At 36.8% G+C, this 21760-nt stretch overlaps 3 protein-coding genes across 17 annotated transcripts in view; 1 reads left to right on the top strand and 2 right to left on the bottom strand.

Moving 5' to 3' along the window:
- LOC100118860 (aldose 1-epimerase) overlaps nt 1–11973 on the bottom strand; it is a 23053-nt gene extending 11080 nt beyond the window's left edge. The window contains exon 1 of one of the 10 annotated variants that reach the window (XM_016988889.1): nt 11948–11973. In XM_016988889.1, coding sequence (XP_016844378.1) covers nt 11948–11958 — 11 coding nt within the window. In that variant the 5' untranslated portion in view covers nt 11959–11973. The other 9 variants (XM_008214683.3, XM_031921082.2, XM_032602326.1 and 6 more) reach the window with 9 other exon arrangements.
- LOC100119766 (bromodomain-containing protein DDB_G0280777) overlaps nt 1–12601 on the bottom strand; it is a 122488-nt gene extending 109887 nt beyond the window's left edge. Inside the window, exons 1-2 of the mRNA XM_032602319.1 lie at nt 12585–12601; nt 12368–12467 (exon numbers count right to left, since the gene is read on the bottom strand). The gene's annotated coding sequence lies outside the window, so the exon portion shown is untranslated. The remainder of the gene's footprint in view (nt 1–12367; nt 12468–12584) is intronic.
- LOC100119940 (choline/ethanolamine kinase) lies at nt 7026–21760 on the top strand. 6 transcript variants are annotated; one of them, XM_032602327.1, is made up of 7 exons: nt 7749–7884; nt 12810–13020; nt 14755–14867; nt 15890–16369; nt 16444–16687; nt 20614–20778; nt 20853–21480. In XM_032602327.1, the coding sequence occupies exons 3-7, from the start codon at nt 14755–14757 to the stop codon at nt 20964–20966; spliced, it is 1116 nt and encodes a 371-aa protein (XP_032458218.1). In that variant the 5' UTR covers nt 7749–7884; nt 12810–13020; the 3' UTR covers nt 20967–21480. The 6 variants fall into 6 exon arrangements, 5 of the variants coding, with proteins under 5 accessions (XP_008212901.1, XP_032458218.1, XP_032458220.1 ...); XM_032602328.1 differs by lacking the exon at nt 7749–7884 and adding an exon at nt 11208–11316; XM_008214679.4 differs by lacking the exon at nt 12810–13020 and having other exon boundaries at nt 7026–7884.

Here is a 21760-nt window from a genome sequence, read left to right as displayed (position 1 = left end):
CCATATCCAGAATACTAACATATCGCGTCCAAAATGTTTACACGCTTAATTTACTTTCAAAATTCAGAACAATTTTCGTACGATTTTGATGGTATACTCCTAAATATTATCTAAGTATGTATATGTATACGTATATACATGTTCATAGTAAAAAGGACACTCTCCTCACCCAACATATAGCAAAAGCAGTACTGACGTTCGGAAATTTATCGCCGATATTTGCAGCTCCATCTTCACCACGGACCACAACAATTATCTCTTAAAACTCGCCACTCTATTTTAAGAATCACACGACACTGCCCGTTGTCTGCCCTCCTCACAAGTCCAGAGTCCAAAGTTCATCAATCATATAACACCGAGCCAAAGCATATGCCATCTAAAGAGAGAACGCTCGCTGGTCACAGCGACAAGTTCTTGCTCACTGTCGCCTCTTTTATGTGCGAGGTGGGAAGAATTTTGAAACAGTGTATATGTTATGTATACACTCTCTTGCTCAGATGCTCGTGGCTTTCAATACTCCAACCCAGACCGTTAGCACAAAGGACCTTCATTTCACGTTACGCATGCTGCTTTTCCTTTTTCTCATTGTTATTACATGAAATGCGTGCTCGCTCGAGCGCGAGTGCAATGTTTCCAGATGTAACGACTATTATTGTTATTACTTTATTTTTGTATCATTATCGTAAATGTAATGTTGTGTTTATTAAATTAGAAAAGTATATTGATACTTTTTTTGCAATAAATTTGCAATATTAATAAATTCTAAACACATATATTTTTAGCGCACTGAATTTTTTATTACCTAACTACTCATTACATGAAATTATTTTACAAGATTTTAAGAAGACGAAGATTTATGATCTTTTGTTTCGGCTAATATAAAACTGTTATAACTTGTCCAAGAAAATATTGTCAATAAAATAAAATAAATATAGGTTTTAAAAAAAAATAATAATGCACATGCATTATAGTCTACCATTTGAAAAGTGTAGATAACCGTGCATTTCTTTAATAAAAGTCTTACAGATTTAAATGCATAATAAAGTGCACTAATTGAAAAAATGTGTAAACACAAAAAGATTTCATTGTACCCATATGGTCAATCTGTATACAACAGTTTTGACATCTTTTATACTGGCTAAACGATGAACGGTAACGTTGAACTTTCCATTGTCCCTCTTAATTACTGCAGTTGTATCAATCGCCTATCACTTTACTAGCCGGACAGACTCTCACGATACATTGCAAATTGTGCAGCCTGCGGATTTATACTTATCGTGCTATTGTATCTGAATGCAATTCTTTTCATAAGAAACGCGATACAAGACTTTACGTCTGAGTTACAACTGATCATACAGTATTTAAAGGAGACTTTCATTGTTGTTTCTGGTTGTACGTACACATCTATATTTTACTTTCATGAGATGAACATTTTTTAATCAATATAATTTTGATTCATTTCATTGTTTTTGAGCTCTATGTATGAGTAAAAACAAGTATTTTTTACATATTGTAATATGCTGTATCCTGGTATAATACTCAAACCAACATTTCTCAAAAACTACTTTCTTATACTGAACGTGCACTAATAAATTTTGTCGTAAGATCTCTTTTAGAAAGCAATGTTCTTAAGCGACCAAACATTAAAAAGAAATATCAAAAATCAGTTAAATATTATTTTTAGTTGCACTCTTGTGATAACAGATAAACAAAGCTGTTTGGATAAATAAGAGCTACGTGACCTATGGCAGGGAGATGTTCTAAATTTAATCAATAGCATCAGCTCTAAGTTTATTTATATCAGATTTCAATCAAATAAAATGGAGTTTCAAAATCGATTATATATTTTTCCATTTAATAATACTATTTCTTGTCAACGTACAAATATAACATAATTGCAAAAATCGACCATATGCAGAAGTTGGTATCAATGATTTATTTTTCATTTCGTGTAATTTAAACTTTGCCCGTCTACTGTGAAAATACCTCTTACGTCATATAAATCTAAATACTTCAATTTGAAAAACATCGCGATCTACAGATAGTTCGATATGAAACAAACTCTTATAGTATCTAACGTGCGAACATATTCAGAATGATATCATGCAGGTAAAATTTGTTATTTGATACAGAAAATTGATGTGATGCAATGTTTATAGATAATGAAACCATTGGATATTTACTAAATAAACATTCTATCATTATACTAGTAAAAAATATATACTAATAATAATATAATAAACTCAACCTATTTTTGCTAAAACGCATTAATTGATCATTTATATAATTGTCATCTTGTGAGTTGAAGTGTTTCTATCAATTATTAGAAAAACTTAAATCATTTCAAAAGAACTATTATTTATACAATATTTCTAAAATAAAAAAAAATATTGTTCAAATAAAAAATTTCATACGTCATAAATTGCCTTTAACGACAAAGCATAATAAAGAAAAATCCTATGTGTTAAAATACTGTCGTAGTAAGATAAAACTAAACATAAGAGAAGTAACGCTACTATGCATCAGAACATATATCGAGATAAATATCATTTAATGCTTGGAGATTATACTTAATAAAAGAATATGGTTAGCAGGTTGTATCATATTAACGAATTATTGGATGCGCTGTAAAAATTCAAAATGTATTTGGCAGCATTCTGACAGTCGCAACGATAAGGCCAAAGCATTGTCATATCTTATCGAGTAAAACTTAGCTTACATAGCAGATTAGTCAAGTACACATACGCATTTTCAAGTGATGACACAACGCATCGGTTTGGTTGAACGACTATATGTATTTCATTTTCAATCTGATTACGTCAGGTACAATTTCAATATGAAATACTTCATTAACTGCACTCTACAAAGTCTCCTAAATTGTTTAACTATAATAATTCATGAAAAAAATGGAATGGATCGAAGCGGCTTTTAAATCTGATTTTATGAGTTATTAATAAAAGATTTATGTGTATTTATGTTTTATACTAAAAATAAGATTATTTTGTCTGATGTGTGCAAATAACTTTTGAGCGCAATAAACAATTTTGCCAAAAAATCCTTTGAGAAATTAATATCTCTCGCTTTCATTCTCTTTATCTAATTAAAATATTGGTAATTCTCTAAAGCATACGCCATTATTCAAGGCCAGATTTACTCTCAAACAAGTTCAACTAAGTACAAAATTTTCCATTAGTAGCTCAGTAATGTATTTCCACGATTTAGAAGCGGCGATAAAAAAGCGCACGTGGCTGTTCTCAACGGCGAACGTAGCGCCACCTAAAACTATAGCTGAAGAATCTTTTCGGCACAAGCGTGACGAGGTGGCTATACTCCTTCCAAAAATACTGTTTGCTCTAGATCTTGGCGAGTGGCGCTCAAGGCCGTATTAAACGTGGACTATTAGTCTGTCGAGCTCATTGACTGTTTTTCTTAACTCGAGTATAAACAAAGATTTGCAGACACGTGACTACAATATACGCCGCGATTAGGTGAGCCGACGAAAAGTGAGGCACAGACTTCTGTTTACGCTTTTTACTGGGTTTGCCATTATACGTAAACGTGTTGACACTGCCACGTGATAAGGTGCGACTTTGGCTACAACATAGACCTTAAAATATGTAAGTAGAATTTATTGACTTTGCGTTGCTGTCTGGAGTCGCGGTGCTGCTTTATCTTGTATTTACAAACAATAGTACCTTATTGCGTTTTTGCAAAACTTTATCATGCGATCAAATTGAAAACAAGTCATTTAGATAAATATATTCGTTAAAACATGCTTTTTTACATTTTTTGGATGCACATGAATTATATAAATAATTGTTATTGAATACATTTATGTATATAACATTGTTTCTTGTAAATGTGTATATCATTATATAAATAAAATCTTTTAGATAATATTTTTGGATCACAACTGTAAACTTGATTTGACAGAATTTATTATACTTATGTAATCGTCTTTTCACATAGTAACAACTAACAATAATGTATTCCAAAACGACACATAATGCATGCTTTTTTACGAGGAAGTAACAATTTTACGTAAAAACGTCAGTGTTCATGCCTGAATTTATTCCACTTCAAGCGATGGTAATCGTACCTTTTAAATTTATTATAATGTATGTTGATTGAAATTATTGCTCTTTTACACTTTCAATTTTTCCTCAACACTGAATTGATACTCAGAAATACTTCTTTTGCATACGGTAACAGTTACATTCAGCGTATTATAGTTCTAAAGAAACAATAATCATGTATCGACTCTGCGTTACTTTAGAGTAAGCGAACGGTACATTTAAACCACACGCGCTTAACAGGTGAATGAACCATCGACGTCTAGTCTATCTCTTGCAATATTCACCTCCCGATACAGAGCGGCAAGATGTGCCAAGGCAATTTTTGCTAGCAGCTTGTGTGTACGTAGCACACGAGATTTATCATCATTGTCGACAACAACGATAATATGTTTTTATTTATCTTATAATTACTATCGCGCGACTGCGCAACTTACAGGTGGTGCGTCGCTAAGTTTTATGTCTCGCACGCAGACTATACCTATACACGTTGCGACGTAGTGACGGGCAAAGCCACGCCTACAAATTGACAAAAGATTGGGTCAGCTGTCGTTGACGTCTAGTTAGTGCCTACATAAAGCTATACACTTAACATGCAATGTGCAAATAGAACCGCTACTCGTATTCATATCCTGCGATGGTAAAAACATCGTGCAAAGGCGGGTTTGATTTTTGTTTTTCTTCGATTTTTTAACAACGAATATGTAAATATTCTAGCGAAGCTTCGTAGAAAAATTAAATTACACTTTACTGTCTTGTTATAAATTGTAATAGCTTTAAAACCAGTGAAGGGTGAAATAACGACGTGATTATAGGTTTATCTGCGCTTTCCATTGTTATTTTTGAAATATTTTTGCGCGAAAACAAAAAAAAAATCGATGAAGAATTACAAACCAAAAGTGTTCTTGTCAAACATTGCTAATTAAGAATGTAGAACGCCTTCAACTGAAGTATATGCAACGAAGTTTTTAGAAATTACAAGTTTCAAATAACTGAAGCATGAATGTTATAAATATTTAGACATTTGGATAGAAAAAGATGGCGTGAAAGCGTTAGAAAACTTAATGGTAGAATCAGCAAAATTTGTATATAAAATGAATCATACCTTTTGATTCAATCTTGTAAAATAACATAGATTCAAGCAGTCAACTTTGTTAACGTAATAAATGAATTCAAGCACGCGTAACCTGTTCGTTTATGAAATCCAATTACTCTTGATACCCAAATTGAAAACATGGAGCCAAAGCGCCAGCCACGAGCTTGGAATGTATTGTTAATATTATTTTGTACTGAATCTAATTCTCTACAATTTTTCTTCACTTTTGAAATTTTAAAAGCATTTCAAAAATTAAATTTCCAAAAATACATAACGTTGTTACTTGTTACTGAGTGATTTTATTATGGGTGTGTATGTACATATGAGTAACAATTTTTCTGTTAAAACCCATACTATCTATACGGTTGTATGCAGAAACACTTCATTGGACAGCAGACCGGAAATCGTAAATATCTGACATTTTCTATGATGTTGAACCAAGTTACATAAAGAAATGTACTGATAGTATAAAAAATGCAATTTCAAGCTCTACTAAGGCAGTTAAAGAAATTGAAAAATGTTATACATGTAGGTTTCGTGGATTGCAATTAATACAATTCTTACGTATTTAAGCTGTACAAATACCCATTAAACTCAGTTTCTTAACTACAATAGTATATTACACTAAGCTCAGGCGCTAACTTCACGGTGCCATAATGGACTATTTATGCCACGGATAGGTGTGACATAGATGCGGATTTATGCCATAAAGCACAGTACACTAAAGGACTGTTTAGGTCACGGATAAGCGTGACTTAAACGCGGACATAAGTCACGCAGTGCTATAATATGCTATGACGTAGTATATTACGATACATGTGACTTAAACGGCCTATTGTTACACGGCGTGTAATAATGTGTCCATTTAAGTCACAAGTATCGTGGTCACAGGTCACAAGTCACAAGTATCAAACTTAGGTCACGCAGTGCTATAAAATATCGTACGATACATGCGTCGTAAGTCAATCTTTATGGCACGGCGTTAAGCGCACTCGCTACGCTCGGGCGCTTAATACACGCCGTGCTGTAAAGTACGACTTATGCTAATAGTATCGTAATGTTCTATTGTTTGTTTGTTTGTAAAATATGTCTTGTTTGGTTGGTTTCATTTATTATATTGGTAATCAATATCCAACTCAAGAAAGTGCAAAAAAATCATGAAACCAAAATTAAGAGTAAAAATTATAGATGGCTTTTGTCAATATTTTTTTTATATTTAAATTTAAGAATACACATTTGATCAATACGTTTTTTGTATTTCTAAAATAATAAATATACCGCCGTAGTTTTGTAGCAATTGTACGAGGATACGATACCATATCAATTCTACTATTTAAAATTTACAATTTCAAAAAGAAAATTGCCGGCGATAAAAATTCACGCGAAACAGCAGAAACAGGTAAAAGCTAGAATACACCAGAATACATTCTCCTGCGATAATCATACAAATGTATCTATTTAATCAAAATTTGATTCGCCTGTTAACGCTTCGATCAGCTATTGCTGTCTATAAAATACAACGAACAGGTATTCATTTTTTTCTTCCTCGTGACTACCAAAAAAATTCTGGGTACTGGCAAAGGAGTGACACAGAGGACTGGCATCACATGATATAATCATACGATATTCGGTCAAATTGCGAATCTGTCTCGCATGATATCGATCGGATAAACTCGATAAATCCAGTCGAAAACGGCTAGCCCCAGAACAACAGCTCTCTCGGCCGTAAGCTCGCGCACCTGCAAAAAACATCGGCGATATGGTCTCGACACTCTACACGCCGATTACTAATCGCGAAGAAAAACGCGTGTATGTATTCCGCTTATAAGAATCGCATGATACCTCGGCCGCGAAGTCGTTGTCGTTCCTTTGCACGTATACCTCCGTTTCTGAGCGCACACGGCGCTACCCCCACCCGCTCGTCTCACCCCAGTCCCAGTTCAACTGCTCCGATACAACACCACTGTGCCTCTGGCAGACTTCTCCCATCCCTGCTACAGTTCTCCCTCTCCTCCGCCTATTCGCTGTCTCCGTTGCTCTCACAGTGGGCTATGCAGTTCGTTCAAATCCATTGGAAAGTGGGAGAGAGAAACCTTATGACTCAGAGAGCCGATTGCACCCACAGACGACGCTTTATTCATTGGTATTCCAGCCTTCGCTGTGGCAGCATCGTTCAAGCATCTGGATTATAACACCTGTCTCTACTTTGCCTCTGCGCAAATTTATCTGTCTATATACGCAATTTTAATCTTCCCTCTCTCCTCGCACGTCACTATCTGCTGTTGGGATTCCCCCCTATTTTCGGAATTCTGGATATCTTCTGCCGGATCGCCGGAAACGTTTAGTATACGCCCGTACACACTGGCGAAAATTTAGTCTACAGGCACGATCAGTCCGAGTCACACGTAAATTCTATTTCTAAAGGAGCTCGCTGCTCGAGATCGTGCGCATACACACACACACATACACACACTTACGCATTGTATACATTCGCCAGTACCAAGTTACGGACATTCAGTGCGCTTTAATTTCGCGACACATACCAGTGCTCCGCTAAAGTTACACAAACGAATCAGTTCGGACTTTGAACCTACGTTTGCGAAAAATTTAGTTGCTGTTCGACGACTATCAGGAGACTTCCCCACACGTGCTTTTCTCTTTCTCGTCAACTCGTCTTCGAGCTACGTTACTTCAACAATGGGTGTCAGCAGCAAGGTACGTACCTCTTATTTGTTTCTCTCTCTCTCTCTCTCTCTCTCTCTCTCTCTCTCTCTCTCTCTCTCTCTCTCTCTCTCTCTCTCTCTTTCGCTTTTGTATTCTCGTCGAGATCCCAGTCGGGCCAAGCTTACGTAAAATCGAACGATCGCACATACATACGTCTCTGCACGAGTGTGCACGATATATACTACATTGGCACACACAGAGCGGAGCCTCGAGCGACGTGTCTACGCGGCACCTCTTAAAATGGCGCTGACGCATCACTGTGTCCGTGTGTAGCCACCGATAAAGCCAATGCGGGACGTTTTTTCTTTTGCCATTGAGCAGATTTTTCCGTTGGAGACAAGTTCAGATAAACCGCGTCAAGTATTTCCGATCATTACCAGGGTTTTCCCTATGCGTGTGATTTTTGCTCTGTGACATGGGCACGATAAGCTAGAGATTATTCGCTAGAGCGATGTACCGAAGTTAATTTGTCAGCTGTTGTTTTTGAAAAAATTTTCGTTAATGAGAAAATGGGCGATGACTCATCGTTGTCCGGTAACAGCCTGGCTTAATTTAGATTTGATTCAGTTTTTTGCTGGAAAATACAACTTTCCAACAAATTCGAATTCCCAATAAAAATCTACCATGAATAAAGAGCTAGAAAATTCAAAAAATACGTTATAAACCGCGAATTCGGGATCGACTGCCGCGTGGCGCTAGTGGAAAATTACCAGATTCCTGGAAACTCATAGGGACGGCCCAGTAGTTGATCAACGACTGGTGAATCGGTATCCCATCTTGTTTATGACGGGAAAATTCGTGTACCTGAGGGCGGTATCTGGACCGCTCCCTCGTAAAGCTAGATTACCCAAGATAGCCATCCCCAGTGGAAAATTTTGGAAAATTCATCCGTACCGCTCAATAGAGATATTTTCGATAAGGAGACGTGGCCGTCGGCCTCTCCGAGTTCAAGCGTTTCTCTTTCTCCCTCTTCGTGGGCTGGCCGAGAATAGCCAAGAATATCCCCGGCGAAGGTTCTCGAATCGGAAATCACGCTATGGATTCGATCACACACCGGTGCACTACTGGACGGGAGTTTTCCGAGCTCTTGCGGTATACTTGAGCGTACTGCACAGACAAAGCGGGTGCTGATTCGCCGATTATACGCTTTTTGTGTAATTAGTTAAGGATCGGTGATTCATCGACACGATTTTTCCTTGTTTTGTTTACGAACGAGCTGTTTTTTTTCTAATCGTAGTATACGTTGTTTATCACATGGTTCTATTTTTTTAACGCGTTTTTGAATGGATTGATTCGATTGTTACATAATTCGTTTCTGAGGTTTTAAATGGAAACTAAAAATATTTTTACTCGCGATATGAATTGTTGACATTCGGACCCTGGTAGAAATGATCCTAAGAACTGGTCATTTATTACGTAGTAACTAGGTTAAATCCTAAGAACTGGCCAGTTACTAGCCTGTTCTTAGACTCATTTCTACCAGGGGAGCTGATTTATCAACAATGAAATAATTCATCTGTTTCTCGCGCCAAGTTTGTGATTTTTTTTTGTAATTCTTTATCGCTAACGAACATATAAAATATCGCCGATGTCCTTAAGTACGCAACTCGAATCCTTGTCCTACATACGGTAGATTTTTTCTGTTTAACAATGTCGAACCAGTCGCACCACGATTCTGCCGGTTTCTCCAGAAGAAAGTTGACCTAATAGCATAACTGAGGCATCCACTCATTAAAACTATATATCTCTGCAACGTAATTCTTGACGAATGACTAATGTTAAATTCCGTGAAATAGCGATAAGTCAATAAAACAAAAATACAAAACAATTAGTGTTAATCCTATATAACTCATTGTTACTGTACACATTTTCAAGCGTTTAGTCACTTACCGATTCAATTCCTTCATTTCCCATTCAATTTTAAATATAAAGAGTATCACGATAATTAAAAGATTTAATCTCGGGTTAACGATAAATCGCGCAAAAATCTCGATCAGAGTTCAAGCATTGCGTACACTCAATCGAGTTTAAGATTACACGGAGTCGGCCTGGAATACCAGTGAGGAAATTTGATGTGAGTAATTGAATTAACTTAGCGAGTAAGCTGGCTTCTCGCCGCATATTAACGCGATACACATACTGTGATTTATGATACGCGATGCCGGTGCGGCCGCATATCGTTCGCAAACGATTAACCATTGACACTTACCATGTGGAAGTGCGTAGCGCACGCAGAAACATAAACACTGCGTTATAAATAAAGTAAGAACTCGCTTTCGTTCTGTATAATGAAACTGTTGATAAGATTTTCACTACTTCCCGTGTTTGTGAGAATTCAAGCTATCGTCATTTTTACGTTCGTTAAATATTTCCCTGATTATTCATGTCAAGCTAGATAATACCGAACTATCTCTTCTCTAAATGTTGAATGAAGATTTTTCTGATGCTGTGTAACATACGCAGTTGCGGGCTTTTATAATTTCCTTAGCAAGACCATAGCATTAAGATGGAAACAAAATTGCTCAATTTGGAAACTCGCGGAAATTTTCAGCCAAACTACGCAGGAGAATAATGCGAAACAGGTTTTGGAAATAACATAATGACCTACAGAGCTATTGTATAACGCGCGATTGCCGTCTATTCGTATAATGATCCAGCCAATTATCAAAACTTTGATAAAGTATAATCGTATTCAAGTTTCGGAGGAAAAAAATCCATTCCAGAAGGAAACCTTCTTTCCTTTCGAGCCTAGAGAACCTCCAAACATCGTATTGTTTTTTTAACTGCTCGCGAGGGGGAAGTACCCGATTGTTGAACATTTACATACACCTACACATACCGATCACGCGCAACAAAAGCCAGTCAAGCAGTAAAGTACATAAACGCGCTATCGCGCAGGCGAAACTTCAGCCAGGGGAGCTCACCTTGAACGTCTGCGAATTCCTGCTAGCTCTTTGTTGAGTTCGTCGAGCTGTACACGTGCCCAAGATCGGCGATTTTCGCTCTCCTCGGGAAAACAACGACAGCGAGTGTGGAGTCTCGTTGGCGTCATTGCGCAATTCTATTTTTAGAGCTGCGGCCGTTCGAGAGTATGCGTCCGCGTACACAAGCCGCCGCGAGAAAAGGGTCGTTTCACGACAAGCAGTCTTCAAACGCGGAATCCGCGACGGAATCGTCCGATAGTCTTCGCGCTAAGTCTACGCGATTAACACGCCAACGGCCTTCTACAATTTTTTCTCACTTTCTTTGTTACGAACGAGCGGCGCGAAGGTGTTACGTGTGGGAGAGATATATACGCGTGTATACACGACGATTCAAGTTCGTATAAATCGGACAAAAGAGCCTTTGATGCGGATTGTCGCGATCATACGTAGGATTGTACTGGCGGATTGTTCCGAGGAAACGGGCGATCGATTATCTAACGTAAATAGCTTGATTTCTTGTGTACTAGATTGTTACCCGGCTTATAATTCTTTAAACGAGTGTAAATTGAACAAAAAAAAAATTGCTTTCATTGTAGATTTGCTTTCAATGTTTGTCATTGCAGTGTACGTAGCAAACGTACATGTATACTTAATGCACTTCTGGTCACGTTTTAGTAATTGCGCAGCCATTTGACGCGATTAGCGCGAGAAAAAGTTGAATTTTTAACAATATTTTCCAGGTAAAACCAGCGTTATGTTTATTGCGTGGTTATAATGTATTAGTCGAATAACGATTGTTTTTTGCCCGGAACCGCGTATACGTGTAAAAACCCCTCACTGAGCGATGAGTCAGGATAGTTTTAGAACAGAGTCAACAACCAGAAGATACATGCTCTCGAAAATTTGCTAATTCGGGTGTCAATAAATAACACTGAGTTTATGACTGCGTGAAATTTTCCCAAACATGTTTGTTCTTCTAAGATAAAATACATTGTTTCTCGGTACTCATTGTTAGCATGACACCTAGAAATGTTTACCGAAACAACATAAGGCTTTGTTATTATATGGTATACGGATAACAGAAAGTTTTTGCTAATCAACCATTTGCTTGTTAATAAAAAAGCGGCTACCTTTGTTTCATCGTCGATCCATATACTCGTAAGAATGAAGCGTGTGTGTATATGCAAAGAATGTTTGATCAGATGTGTCGTGGTACTCCACGTGCGGGAAATTTTCCGCAACGCTTGCAAGTACCATCGAGTCTGAAAAATTAACGGACGCGTGAGATCTTGTAGAAGAGGTATATAAAACGTTTTATCGCTGCGCTTATCTCGCCTGCCGACGCGAAAAAAAGGAAACAATCGCGTACGAGCTTAGTTTACGCCGACTCAACGTGAGGATATTGATGTTAGATGACGACTACGAGTCTAGCGAGTGTCTATTCATCATCTCGCTAGAATTTACGCTTTTATACAATCATATCTGTATTCTGTACACATTCGTGGACCAGCTTTTTTTATCGTGTTGTATTTCGGTTTACTAAAACTTACGCTTTTGGAGCACTGCGGATATAAAGATGACGCAAGCGAGTTTTGGATTGACTGCTGGTGCTGGAGTTCTTCTTTGTGACTGTTAGAAGAGCTTCGATCACTGTTGGATTTGTTGAAACTTGTTAATGGAAAATAATATTTTATAGATAGTGCCTATTGTAAATATTTATTGATAAATTCACTTTTCCCGGAATAGCAAATAAAAAAACACACTTACCCTTCGTTATCCCGCAATTCACTGGTGAAGAGCCTCGACAACAAGGCTCATTCTACCTGAATCGGTTCAGTAAGAACTGTTAGACCTTTAAATAAAAAAACATGTAAATTGAATCGAATCCATACGGAACTATTAACTTATGTTTATTAATCCCAAACTGTATACAGAAATTTAAAACAATTATAATCGATTTCAACTTACAAATGGATACGTATCTGTTCACAGTAAATCTATGTAGAAGTAGCCTTAATACCATACAACTCGCGCACGTGAAAGCCAACGGAGTACGAGCGAAAATATATTGATCGGGCGCTGGAGTGCGCAAACTCAGAACGACTCATCTCCCGTGTACGTGTGGAGGCCTTCGCCAGTCGGCGAACATTCGTGCCTCAGGATGATGTCAGGGTGAAATACTTTCTTTTTGGTGCTAAAACTGGTAATTTTTCGAGTTTTTAATTACTACATTCTTCACTTAGCCTCGAAAACGAAGTTCTTTAAAGGGTTCAAAAGTGTATAGGTGACTGTTGTATAACCAGATAGTAATAACGTTGAATGATTTATTGCTTGGGAGTGGTGGCATCGTTAAGTTTTAGTTAATAGTGAATCTTTTATTTATTATCATCTAGTATGCAGTTTTCGAATAGATGATAATTTTTTAACATCGCATATTTCTTGATTCGTTCATCATTTTAATTAACGATTACAACATATCGTACTCTTAAAGAAATTGATTATTATTATGAGCTGTTAAATAATTCATAAATATTATTACGACTTCGTTAAAAATAATTATAAAATTAATTCAAACAGTCAAGTTATTTCAGTTTTACTTGTCAAGCCTTATTCAATATTTATTCTTACACTATTCAAGTATAAAAAATCAAATTTTTGTACAGTATTCACAAACTTTTTATTTAAAAAGAAAAAACTTTTCATTATTGTATACTGTAAGCTAAGATCTTTTGCCAACTGGCCAATTCATATTTTGGGAAACAATATTGTACGACATGTCGCAATTCCGGGTGCCAAATGCGTTCAGTGCACTTGACCTTGGTTTTCCGCACACGCCGATCGATAAGTTGGCTCTATATCAGCAAATTTTGCGTGATCATCAAAACCGAAATTGCCCCAATTCAGAAATTATTACGTAAATCCGCAGCGAATTCTTCTCCGACAATTAAACACTGCTAGATGATTTCTTATCTGTGGTTTAATTCTCAGAAACATGGTAGGTCGTATTAGTCGGTTATAAGGTGCAATTTATTAAATAGTCTGGCTTCACTTCAGTGACGTATTCTTTTTTTTAAGTCGCTACATTCGTTCCATTGACTTCCTTTTTAATATGTTTCTTATCCTATCCATTAGGTTATAAACGTTGACGTCGAACAATCCTTAATCGTTTTTATTATTATTTCACGGATATACAGGCCGTTGATTGTTGAGCGACATTAGAGTAGCATATTACGAGCATTGGTCGACGACGAAGGTCTTAATCGGTAACAATATCTAGGTCATTATTAATAGCGTAAAATATTTCGCAGTTCAGAAAAGAATGCCGACTGTCAGGTTATGCTTTGCATCAGAAATGGTTCGATGATTGATGTAATTAAAAGATAATGTACGGATTATTTAGGCTTAAGTTATCATCTTCTTTATACTTTGTGAATCAACTTTAACCGCTATTGCAGCTATAATATTTTGTTTCGAATTATACTAGTGCGGGTATTGCGCGATAGTTCAAACTAATTTTTGTATCGCGATTCAATCAAGTCCTTTTTATAATAATAAGGCTCAATTTGCCTTTATATAATTGCGCGTGACATACAACTTTTCTATATAAATTCTACTGGTTTGACGTAAAACAGCGAACGTTCATAAATGAATTTTTCTAAAGTCTCGAGGAAACACCTTATGGAATATTTCAGTCGCAGAGCACATGACTGAACACGAGATAAACTATTATTATGCAAATGGAATACTAATGAAGATCAGGTGTATTTCTAATGAACTGTAATGAAACCGATAATTAAAATAATTTATGCATATTTCAACACTTCTCAGTTCACTGATCATTGAAAATAAATCAGAGTATATTATGGGGCTACTATTATACTGTGTCTTTATTGAGTTTTTTATTTTTATTTCATACGCAATATTCTTTTGGTTACAGATGTCTGAGCACAACCCGGAAATGAGGGCTACAGCAGCGCGCATTTGCCGTGATTATTTGCATGGAGTATGGAAGCACGTTACCCCAGACAACATTGTTCTGAAGAGGATTAGGTTAGTATTTTTTCGTATACTTATAATTCGAATTAGGATAAAAATGTTTAATTTTATTCTACACGATTGGTAATTCGTAAAAATTATAGAATTTCACGAGCGACACTTTAATTTTCGGTTTATCATGTGCGCAGTTACCTTGAATGAAACAGCTCACAACTGCCACGTTAAAATTGTAATAGGAAAAGCAAAGCACGCAAGGCAAACGGGAAAAGCGATAAGAAAGCGATTAAGCATTTTTTGAAGGCCGGGAAAATTCCTTCCGACTTCCGACTATGAATAATAATACGCTTTGCCTAATATCTTTATTTGGATATTCATTACATATACTTTTACTTTTCAGCTCTAATTTGTGACTATGATATAGTTAGATTCAAACTAGCTATAGGGCACATTTTTACCAATCGATCAAAAGTAACAAATAAAATCGCCAAGAAAAATATGTTAATGACAAATATAATCATATTGATTTTGTGTCTGGGATCAAGTAAGAATGTTCAATAAACAAATGTGAAAGGGGTCGAATCTTATCATTCGTTATCTTGCGCATGCCGTCTGGTATTTCGCTGATTACAAATTGTACCCAACAAGGTGTACAACGGTCAATGATGTAATATCTATCAAACGCAGTTAAAAATGCTGGAATCCCAGCGTTATCGGTTAATGTTTTGAAATTAATTAATCAAAAATTAATAAACCAATATTGAAGTTAGAGAAATCCCACGTTGCCTAGATTGTTTCCAAGTTTCTTCAGCATTATCGTTCATTTATCGTAAACCTGAAACAAATAATACACTTCAAAAACAAGATAAATTCTCAATTCAAACTCTATGTATACGTATCATTCAATTGTCGCTCATTAGTATAGTTGGGTGTCGAGATATAAAAAAAAGGAAAATTAAACGAGTAAAAGTCACCTACGTCAGGATCAACGTCAAATTACAATCGACAATAATCCGCGCGTTCAAATAAACAACTTATCAGCTGTACACAATCTAACAAACATGCTTCTTCCATTTCAGCGGTGGTCTGAGCAACTGGCTATACAATGTCCAATTACCCGAGGGCGCGATACCGGTTCGTGGCGAGCCCAGACAGGTTCTTCTGCGACTCTACGGTCAAGTGCATGGCGAGCGAGCCTTCGAGGGCCTGATCACCGAATCCGTCATCTTCACACTTCTTTCAGAGAGGCGGCTTGGTCCCAAGCTTCACGGTATCTTCCCCGGTGGCAGGATCGAGGAGTACATACCAGCTCGTCCCTTACTCACTAAAGAGTTGGCTGATCCTTGCATCAGTTCGCTCATCGCCGAGAAAATGGCACAGATACACACGATGCAGGTGCCCATCAGCAAGGAACCCACTTGGCTCTGGGATACGATGTACAAGTGGCTGGACACCGCGACGAACATACTGGAAAACGTCGAGGATATCGAAAGCAAACAACTTGATCACGTGACCTTCATCAAAAGCATCGATCTGGAACAGGAGATATCCTGGTTCAGGTACGTAGGACTTCGTCGCTCGTTCGCACGATTTATCTTGGAATGATTCTAACTAACTGTAATTATTACGACAGATCGCTAGTCAAACAACAAAAGCATCCTGTTGTCTTCTGTCATAACGACATGCAGGAGGGCAACATTCTTATGCGACAAAACTCGAAGACTGAACTCGTGGTCATCGACTTTGAATACTGTTCTTACAACTACAGGGGCTTCGATGTGGCAAACCACTTCCTCGAATGGCAGTACGACTACACGTCGGCGGACTATCCATTCTTCACCGAGAGATCGGGCTCCGGATCCACCAAAGAGCAAAAGGTAAGACGCGCCTTGGGGGCAGGGGGGAGTTGAATCTCGACAGAATTTGGGTAAGAAATCCAATTAAAATTTATTTGTCCATTGTCTACAAGTCGACATTTTTTTTAAATAGAGAAAAACTTAGATTCGAGACATATATATTTGATGAGAGTCCAGTTTAGTTTTTCTTGTTCATCTTGATCTCACAAGATATCTTATTATATACAATTTTCAAATTGTTTTCTGCAAGTCAAAGCATAATATTATGTTGTGTTCAGTCATAGATATTATGATAGTTGATACAGTCGGTATAATTTATGCAAGATATCACTTGTTTCAACTTGATTCTCACGACAAAATTTAACTGCCATGTTCACGACTTTACATTGGGTGGATCTTGTGTAAAGTATGCCGTCGAGCGTAATACATCGTGTATCGTATTCTGTGTTATCTTATTATGCGTATCGATTTTTGTTGTTATAAGCTTTTTGGAATACTTTAAAGAGCATCAAACCGGGAGCTTTTGCTGATTAATTTCGGTTATTAGTATTTTTAATAGCTGAAATCGCTACATGTCGCTATCTCCTTTATATTATTGTTTTAGCTGCATGGCAAAGAATGAGGATACACGATGTACGACCCGTATAGAGAAAATTTTGTTTGGTAAAAAATTGTTTTGTCAAGTTTTGTTCATCCATTCAAATATATTCGAATCAATTGAGTTGATCATATTGCATTTCACAACATCCTTTAAAATTAGTTGAAATATCGCCGATGCAAGCAATTTCTAAGATTGCGGTGCAACTGGCGTTACAGATTAATACTTGATCATTTTTCAAAACTTGCGCTGCAATGCGCAGTTAAAAGACCTATGAACGATATATCCCTTATTGTTTCTACATTTTTATTGATTGAAAGAAAAGTCATAGCGTATCGCGTAGTTTGTTCACAAGCTTGTCTATATAACGCAAACTACAAGAACGCATGATTAATATTCCTTGTTGTATACATCTTGTTTTATATACAAACATCAAACCAGCTGTAGTATATTATACTGTCAAACTTAAAAACGACGATTAAATTATAATTAAAAACAGTAAAAAGAACAAAATACATCAAAAGAATATGATATATAAGTTAGGCGACTTTAAGAGAATAAAGCGAGATATCAGGGCTAGGACACCTTGGCGTGTGTTGCGTGTGTATGTATTAGTTTCACAGGACCGCAAATCGCACTGAGAGAGAGAGAGAGAGGCATGGCTATGATGTTGCCTTCGCAAACGTCACCCACAATATGGGGGGCACAGTTTGAGAGAGAAAGCCGCCAATTTGCTCAGACAATGATCAATGATGAGACGTGGTGGGATGAGATGATGGAAGCCAAGGACTCCAAGGAGGAGAGAAGCATCAGCGACAGACTCGAGAGTTCGGGGTGGCCTCTTTGTTCACCCGAGCCGACGAGAGCCACAGTCCCGGCGCATCCGCACGGCTCTGCAACATTTCAATAGAGTACCTCAACCACGCACTCTCAATAGTCGATTCTGTAACCTCGTGTAAAACAAGCAAACAAAAAAAAAAACGAAAGCGAGCCATTTTTAATAATAACTATATATATAAGCAAAGTGATCAAATTCTCATAGGGTTATTATTCTGAGCCGTTGAAAAATTGTACATGTACGTTCCTATAACTGTACACTATGCTACAACCTGTGCATGTTACCTGTTGGGGGCTTATACAGGTTATGCATGATGTAGTATTCTCAAGCTATGAATGTAGGTTCTATACAGCCCATTATTCTGGAAATGCATGATACGAGTCCTTTGAAAGTTCTGTAACTATCTGGTTCGCTTATGAAATCAAAATTTATCGTGCATTTCAATACATTATTGGTTGATATGAATCTACATCATCTTATTGGCAATTTAAATGACCTATTTCCTGGTAGAAATGTTAATGGTTAATAAGCTAAGTTTTAAGACACTTAGCTAAGTTGTGGTTAACGATTTAACTAAATAAGCGTTTAATCGTTATAAATGCATAGATATGATGTATTAACTCATGATAAAACGAAACTTTTGCTTGAAATTTGTCAAATGGCTGTTACAATCCAAAAATTGTAGAAAAATACGTTACAATCGTAAAAAATCCAAATATTCGTAATAATGCCATAAAAGGGGAAAAACAATTTTTAACTTAATAATAATACCGATGTGGTATTATAGATACGCATCACTAAAATATTAGCAATATTTTAATTTATTTTTTACATTAAAATTTGATAAAACTGGCCAATTAAACTTAACTTTTTAACGAATTTCAACCGTTAATTTTCTACCAGGGTTCTTCAACGTAAGTAACATTTACTGTACTAAGTCATGGTCAATGTGAATATTTCAATCGTGATTTTTCTTTTGTCAATTTTTCTTTCTCTTTGAAAAATTTTTTTTTTCATTTGAAAAAATTTCAATACTTCATTATTACTTACAAAATTTTTTATATTGCCAATATATCGCAGACTCTATAGGAACTTATATGCTGGTTTTTGATCGAGCAACACTGAAGTAGTTTACGCAAATAGCTCTTCGGGTGAGCGTCCCTGAAAAAGAGAAACAGTGAGCGCCGGACGTCTTTTTCACGTTCCAACGTACAATATAGCGTTCCAATCGTGCATTGAATATGGCATGTCCGCTTATTTCCGACGAGCCATGACGTTATAATACCCAGCAATTTTCGCGTCGTGACATTAAAATAACGTCAATTTCTTGCTGGTTTCTAACATTTTATTCCGATCAATCACTCTTTCCCAGAAAATTTTTTAAATATTTTCAACCACCTATATTCTTGCTCTTTTTTTGCCTTCTTGAGTAACACTAATAACTTTTGATTTCATCCTATTCTGGAATTCTGTCCAAACCATATTTATGTACATTTTTTATTACTTCTTTCGTCTACTAAAACTTTTTAATTTTTTCAACTGTATAACGCCTAATGTTACATCAGTGTAGTCTCGATTAATCGAGATGTTTCATATTTGATTTTTCCATATTATTATTGTTATTTTTTTTTTTTTTTTTTATTAAAATAATTCAAAGCATGCGTGGATATCTAACACTCAAGTAATCTCCTTCTTATGTAAAAACTAACGTAATCTTGGAACTTCATTGTATTCACTAGTCATTCACATCATCATTCATCGCTTCAACTTGTTTGATATTAAAATCTACATTGATAGATGATAAAATTTGTAATTATTGATTTTAATCCAAACTACTGCTATACACTATTTAATTATACTTCTGGACATTGGTATTTTAGTATAAAATTTATAAATCTCTTTTTGAAAATTGGTTATGGGACAAAATTTTACACCTTGAAACTGATTGGTTAAACGAGACTGTTCTGATATTTTTGGCACCCTTCTTCTAACGATGCTGTTATTAATATATTATTTCTTTGTAACAATTTCTACATTACTTTTTACTTTGATCAGTAGCAAGTTGCCAAAACGTAATTTAATTTTTCCTGCCCAATTGAAAAAGTACCTTTAAATGAAACTCGAATTTTGAGCATATTTCACGTTGTACAATTTTTTGAATTTCATGATTTTGAATATATGCTTATGATGATTAGGAAACGCGTAACCAATTTTTTTTCTATCGCGCAACTTATCTAAAGCAAATCAAAGTAGAATCACTTTAAAATAATTTTATAAAATTTACTATTTTTTGTTTTATGAAAATCTTAGATGATCAAATAGCTTTTAGACGAGTTGCGCTGTTCTTGGCCATGAGCTTAATCGTTTGAGAATCACAATTTGGTTATCAATCTTGGAAAAAAATTGTCTAAATTCTTTGCAATGAAAAATCTAAAATCGATCGGTGATTTGTAGTAAATACCTTAACCCCTCTCGGAGGCAAAATCTAAATTCTGTTTTTTCATTCAACAGCTCAATTTCATAAGAAGTTACTTGCGAAGTGCTGGAAAAGAGGGACAGGCAGAGGAAGATCGCATGATGGCAGAGATTAAGCTGTTCTCCCTCGCTAGCGACTTGTTCTGGGGACTGTGGAGTATCGTCAACGCCAAGCTCTCTCAAATTCCATTCGGATACTGGGTAAGCATACAAAAATAAACACTTAAATAATTTCCTCAATAGCATCGCCCATAACGTTCTTACTCGCATTTCAGGATTACGCCGTTGCAAGGCTGAGGCACTACCAGTACCTGAAGGAGAAGATCCTGGTGTCGGGCCCGCACTTCCCCGACGGCGGGGTCAAGAGAAAAGTGACACAGCTGGATTGAGGAGGATCTGCGCTGACGGAAGACGTGAGTGCAATCCTCTCTGAATCCCCAAGCAAAACCCAAGCCAGTTGGAGCTCCCGTCAATGCTCGTCAGCTGAATCTCGACGAGGACTCTGACTGAGCTGCTAAATCAAACGAGCGAAGGCGGCCCCATCTTGCTCTTCGTCGACGACTGACGAGTGCACGACTACGCAATGTACACGTGCAAAAGGCTCTCTCTATCTCTACATACTGATGCCTCGAGATAGTCCAGCATACACGACTGGCCTTCGACGTGTCGCGTCGAGCGAGTCGCAGAGTACGAGGGCAGAGGAACGATGGAAAGCGTGCAAGCCAGTGAAGACGACGGCGACGAAGACGCGGAAACGATGAATGTGATATAGGATTTAAGTCGATGATGATGAAGGAACACACGTGCACACGTGTGGGTTACAATTAACAACAGTGATTCGTATAGAGCACTAACGCCAATTAAACAAGACGCAGCTCAACTTTGCGTATATTGTCTTCTGGGTTGATGCTGGCATGGCCTGATTCGTTATGTAAGCATGCTAGCTCCGATTTTATTCATTTACACTTATTATTATAATTTTATCCTTCGTTGGTATTATCCGTTCACGATGATGAAAAAACATTGGCGCGTCTCTCAAATGTATCGGTGTATCAAAATCTTTAATGTACAAAAGTCTGATAGGAACATGTGGAAACTCTGTTGGGGTTATTGACGGCTCGTTCGATACGCTATTCGTGTATGAAGCGTAGCTTTTCCTAACCCGATGCAAGCTTTCGCTTAT

This window comes from Nasonia vitripennis, chromosome 1, assembly GCF_009193385.2.
Source record: "Nasonia vitripennis strain AsymCx chromosome 1, Nvit_psr_1.1, whole genome shotgun sequence".
Taxonomy (NCBI): domain Eukaryota; kingdom Metazoa; phylum Arthropoda; class Insecta; order Hymenoptera; family Pteromalidae; genus Nasonia; species Nasonia vitripennis.
This window is presented reverse-complemented; position numbering and strand designations above follow the sequence as displayed.

What these genes read in the sequence shown, in the direction of transcription:
- LOC100119940 (XM_008214678.4), top strand. Translation starts at nt 11,242, where the DNA reads ATGCGGATTGTCGCGATCATACGTAGGATTGTACTGGCGGATTGTTCC. An exon ending in GATCCACCAAAGAGCAAAAG is followed by an intron (nt 16,688 to 20,613) that starts GTAAGACGCGCC and finishes TTCATTCAACAG; the next exon opens with CTCAATTTCATAAGAAGTTA. An exon ending in AAATTCCATTCGGATACTGG is followed by an intron (nt 20,779 to 20,852) that starts GTAAGCATACAA and finishes CTCGCATTTCAG; the next exon opens with GATTACGCCGTTGCAAGGCT.